Source organism: Oncorhynchus tshawytscha, linkage group LG12 (assembly GCF_018296145.1).
Source record: "Oncorhynchus tshawytscha isolate Ot180627B linkage group LG12, Otsh_v2.0, whole genome shotgun sequence".
NCBI lineage: Eukaryota > Metazoa > Chordata > Actinopteri > Salmoniformes > Salmonidae > Oncorhynchus > Oncorhynchus tshawytscha.
This window is the reverse complement of record NC_056440.1, coordinates 67,170,638-67,176,331: the sequence shown is the minus strand read 5'-3', so window position 1 is coordinate 67,176,331 and position 5,694 is coordinate 67,170,638. Positions and strand designations below refer to the sequence as shown.

Sequence of the window (5,694 nt, the reverse complement as noted above, 5' to 3'; positions counted from 1 at the left end):
GCCAATAAACACTAACCAGAACAGCAATGGACAAGGCATATTGACATTACGGAGAGGCATGCTTAGTCGAGTGATCAAAAGGGTCCAGTGAGTAGTGAGGTTGGTTGGGGTCACGGCGATTTAGACAGCTAGCCGGACCATCGGTAGCAAGCTAGCATAGGATGGAGGTCTGTTATTAGCCACCTCGTGCGTTTCCGTAAGAAGGGCTTCATAAATAAATTTGATGTGATTTATAAATACATTTGATTTGACAGACAGGCTCTATTACGGTCTGTCAGCTGTTGTTTTTGCTGGCCCTGTCTTTACCCTGCTCATAGGACATGATGGACAGTGTGTGTGTCCGTGTCTTCAGTAATGTGTGTGTGCATGCGTTCTTAGAAATGCATGCGTGGTTGCAAACACATAAATGTGTGTTTGTGTTTGTGTGTGTGTGTGTATGTGTGTGTGTGTGTGTGTGTGTGTGTGCAGGTGGTGTGTGAGTGTGTGTGTGTGTGCATGTGATGTGTGTTTGTGCGTGCATACCTGCAAACCTATTGTTAGTGGTCTGAGTGAAATGGATATGATTAATCCAGGTGCCTCCAGAGGTGTTAGCCTATCATGTTCTGTGAGCTTTTATCACTAATCACCTCTGCTGATGACACACAGAGTAATTATCAGGCTGACATGTAGCACTTAAAAGCTGACACTAACAGGTGCTGAGCCAGGGAGGCTTGCTTTCTCTAATACTACATGTGGTGGCGATCTGCTTTTAATAGTGCAAACATAGAGGAGGTATGAATAGACGTGTTGCCATGACTCTTGCCCATTGTGCTGCATGTATTCACTGAGTCAACTCTTGGACTACAACAACATTGTATTCTGATTGCCAACAGTAGTAGTGTGTTGAATGTGGCACTTGATAATCAACTGTATAATCATACTCATTGTGGAGTGATTGACCTGTGCTCAGCCACTCTCTCCTTGCAACAAGATGCAGGCAAATTATGAGAAAATCAACTGCTGCAATAGGGTGAAGGTGTGACAGGTTAAAGGAAATATTCATAGCCTGTTATACATTAAGTTTTAGTAAGTTCATAGTATGTGAGGATCTTAAAACATCTAAGGTTAAAAAGATGCATTCAGTATTAGTTGATAGAGATTGATAACATTCATATAATTGTGTTAAAGTTAAAATCTGTCAAAGGGTACGAATTGTGAGAGTAATGTGTAAACGTTATATTGATTACTTTATTTTGTGGTGCCTAAAAGTGTTAATCTGTGATCTACGAAATGCTCTTAATCTATGAGCCGGAGATCGGTTGCTCTGGTCTCCACCCATATTCCTGGGGGAAATCGCGGTCTTTTCTCATTACACTAAACGTTGAATTGAGAATACAACACCGTATCACTCTCGTGATTATTTCTCCCCTGTTTTAAGGTACTTTATTGATGATAAAAATAGTAATTTAAATGTTATAACTCGCTAACATGTCAAGAGTGTTTAAGGTGTGTCTTAGTAACGTCTTGAGGAAGTTAGAGTTAAGTTTGAAGAGAGTAATATTAGCCCTGCTCGGTTGAAGTGAAGGATAGCATCGTACTGAGAGTAGCTGCCATTTTATGTCGATTGTGAATGAACATGTACGTTGTTAATAAGATATTTTGCTGTGTTATTTGTATAATGGGTTTTCTGTTGTTTTGTAATGTGTTACTTTTGTGAAATGATTACACTAAACGTTGAATTGAGAATACAACACCGTATCACTCTTGTGATTATTTCTCCCCTGTTTTCAGGGGCGTAACAAAGGCAGAGGTTGAATATGAGTACAGGTAGAGAGAAGGAAAGAGAGAGACAGACATACAGAGGTAATTTGATCCAGCAGGAAAATACAGACATACAGGCAGACTAGGTCCATAGAAATAGGCTGTTCCAGTGTTCTGGGTGGATATGTGGATAGGTAACTAACTTGGTGATGTCACAATGCCCCTTTACCAGGGAAGGAGAACTAGTTGTTATAAGGGAACATTATGAGGTAACATGTTGCCACGGAAACACACTTATGTCATAATCTCAGACCACATTAAAACGGTCAGACAAGCTCAGGTAGAGCGCATTAGCTACATTCGAACGATCTCCCAACCTATAACTGATTTGATTGATTACAACAGTACACTACCTTGACGTGACATGGGTCAGAGACTAAGTGACCCTGTCCCTGAGGTATCCCATAGGGAGAAACCAAAGGAGACACAGGAACATAAAGATAAACCCAAGGAGAAGAGGATCCCTCAAGCCCTGAACTTTCTTCAGCTGTTTACACTGCTGAGCTGCATCAAGGTGAAGAAAAGACCCTTTGATCCCTCCCAGAGTGGTGATGGGAGAAAGGGAACAACGATAAACGATACAAACAACAATAATGACTCTGATACTGGTGAGTGTTAGGAGGTGTATATTGATTAGTGCTGCTACATTGTACAATTATCTAGGCTTCACTTGGAAAAAAACAGGTCATGTGTCTCAGAAATGTTTCACTTACAGGCTTGGACTACTCTGCAGGTGACGTGAAAAGGATCAAGGACAAGAGTAAAGGAAAGGTTGGGGGAGAGAAACATAGCATTGAATCTCAGGACCACAAATGCAGAACGACACAGGAAAAAGAAAAAGACATTAAACAAAGACCTAACTCGGTAAGACATCCAAACTTGCTTATTAATGAGGATTAACCCATGCATTTGACAACTGATAATGACCACAATAAGGAAAACACAGCATATTGTGTTGAATCTGATTCTTTGACATGGCTTGACAAATGTGATAATGTCACAATGCCCCTTCGGATGGGGTAGGCCCTAATAGTTATTAGGAAAAGTCTAAACAGAATCCATGGAATGTCCCAACTCTGACCTTTGACGTTGAAATTGAAACGGTTAGGGTTAAGGTAGGGGTTAAGGTTAGGGTTTAGGGTAGGGACGTCCCAAGGATCACGGACAGCACTAACCCTAGTTATTATGGGGTAACATTTTGACATGGAAACACACTTAGGAAATAATATTTGTTGCCAATCAAGCTAGAGCTCATTGGCTACGTATATTCAACATTGATATTGTAGTTTGAAATGTCAGTAGATTTCTAACTGATGTACTGATTGCGACACTGAGTTCTCCCCTGAGGAGCAAGCAAAGGAGACCCAGCAGAAAGAGAAGAAGAAGAGCCTCCATCCAGCTGTGGCGGCCCTGCAGCTGTTCACTCTCTTCTGCTGTGGTGGGAAAGTCAAGCTGAGGAAGACTCGTCCCTCTCAGAACAGACAGAGTAGAAAGGACCAGGACAAAGTTAATGCATCTGATACTGGTGAGTGTTTTGGGGTGTTTGCTGATTAGATATAGAATGAGATTGGCTCCACTTGGAACAACGTGTCTTCAAAATCAAAATGTCTAATCTACACAGGTTCAGACTTGTCTGGAGGTGATGTTACAACCAAAAGGGTCAAGGACAAGATTAATGGAAAGGTGGGGAGGGAGAAAGACCGGACTGAAGTTCAGCTGTTGAAATCATCTCAGGACCACGAACCCGTAAGTACAACACCAGAAACAGACAAGGGAACTAATTCAGGACAAAGACCTAACTCTGTGAGACAACCAAACATGCTGTATCATATTTTATTGTGAGCTAATGATCTTTCCCATAATGCTGTGTTATCATTGGGTGTTACAATTGTGTTGTGCAGGAAAATCGAAGGACACCCCGGCAAGTGAAGACCCCTGTGGAGGAAATTTACATAAGACCTGACTCTCCGACTCTACCACGTGCCCACGTAAGTTACTGAAACCTAAATTACTATATGGACAGACAGAGATTCAAACATCTAGACAATTTCCCCTCAGACCTCAACCTAACCACCCTTTTCCTCCGGGTAGAGCTCCCTCTCTCAGTTTTCCCTGGCTCGGAACCTGGCCATCCTCCCGCTGGAGTGGCAGCTACCCGGAGTCCCTCTGCCCACCTCGTCTATGGCAACTAGGACAGAGAGAACGCCATCCTCTACCAACACTTCGACACATGCGCAGATGGAAGCACAGACATCAGATATGAACACAGACACACAGACCACTTCTACCTCTCAGAGCCAGATCTCCATGGTCTCATCGGAGACCATGATAGATCTTCACACGTCAGACTCCATTACCCAGACCTCCACTCTTGACATGGCACTGGCCCCTGAGAGCACCAAGGACATGATCACTACTGATGAGGATGTGAAGGATGACTCTGCTAAAGATTTGATCTCCACCCTAACAGACACCTCTATGGAGAAATCCATCAGTGAGACCAGCCTGAAAGACCTCATCGCTGAGTATGAAGATGACAATGAGCTGAAGGATATGGCTGCCTCCGCTACCCCTGCTACTGATAATGCCAATGAGGATGCAATGCTGCTGGAGATCGCAGCACTTTTTGACTGATGGAGACCGAGCTGCCTCTGCATCTCTGAAGAGCCAATAGGCCTAATGAACATTTCAATGTAGCAAAAGCTATACTTTGATCAATTAATAAAACATTTTTTCTGCAGCAAATTTCCACTACTGTTGATATGTGACGCAGCATGTTTAGATTAGACCTATTTGTTTAAATTCACCAAAAATAATAAATATTACTGCCAAGGGAACAATCAAACTGCTACAGGTAGGGGAGAGTGAATATATCAGCATAGAGTTCATTTGGACAATAATGATCCATAAGCATATTGCATTCTGTAATGTATGAAATAACATTCACCCACAGCGAATACAAATCAGACGTGTTCTATTTTCTCCCTCTGTCCTTCCCTCCCACATCCTGATGAGGTTTAGATCGTCATGTTATCCAGCCCTTGAACTGTTTAGCATTTTAATAACACCTCACAAACTCAGGGCCTAATTACCTTTGTTACACATGCATCAAATAGAGTCCTCCTGTCACCACATATCTGAGCCACCTGAAGATGCTTTGTTACTGGTGGGTTTCCAACAGATTACAGGGAGATTGGTGAAGTAAGTCAACCTAAATAAGGATGGTGGGAACATCATCATACTACAGCACATCATTCTCTTTGCCTGTATTACAGGAGGGGAGGATATATTGGTGTCATCAGAGTAATTGATTAGCACACATACTGTATGTGTTGTTTTATCACCTTGAATGGTGACAGAATAGAGAGCTTTGAAACTATTGAATTAAGTATTAAAATACCAGGTGAAAAATGCTCCGTTAGAAAATCACTCTGAGAATGTAGGTATTTTATGAATTCTCACAGGGAAGATTTCAGTCAAACTGCACTTTTCTGTCTCTGTCATGCCTGTGGTCTGCATGGATAATGAGCTGAGAGAAGCAGTAGTAGCAGCACATGGTTTAGGGCTACAGCCAAGCTGTCCCTCACCTGAGAAACCCCCTAGTTGTACATGATTGCACTCTCCACAATAAAGATCAGCCTGACATCAACATACTGTTGACAAAGTAGACTTGGAACTAATTCAACATAACATAGATACTGTACATGTATGTAATTAAGCATGACTTTTTTGAGGATTGTTAATCTAGAAAAGATGCAGAACATATTAACTCTGAAAGGGGAGGGAGAGAAGAGAGGGGGATGACTGGGTGGATATAGAGGAGAGACAGTAGGAGGGATGGTGAGATGTATCCATCTATGAATTCAAATATTAATCTACCCAATAAGGAGATCA

General features: G+C 42.0%; 1 protein-coding gene across 1 annotated transcript; it reads left to right on the top strand.

Annotated features, from left to right (window-relative positions):
* The first annotated feature begins 1,711 nt into the window (after nt 1–1,711).
* Nucleotides 1,712–4,626, top strand: LOC121847883. The gene is made up of 6 exons (XM_042331142.1): nt 1,712–2,408; nt 2,516–2,664; nt 3,136–3,325; nt 3,422–3,546; nt 3,702–3,788; nt 3,892–4,626. Exons 1-6 carry the CDS (start codon nt 2,165–2,167, stop codon nt 4,432–4,434), a joined length of 1,338 nt encoding a protein of 445 aa, XP_042187076.1. The 5' UTR covers nt 1,712–2,164; the 3' UTR covers nt 4,435–4,626.
* The last annotated feature ends 1,068 nt before the right edge of the window (nt 4,627–5,694 follow it).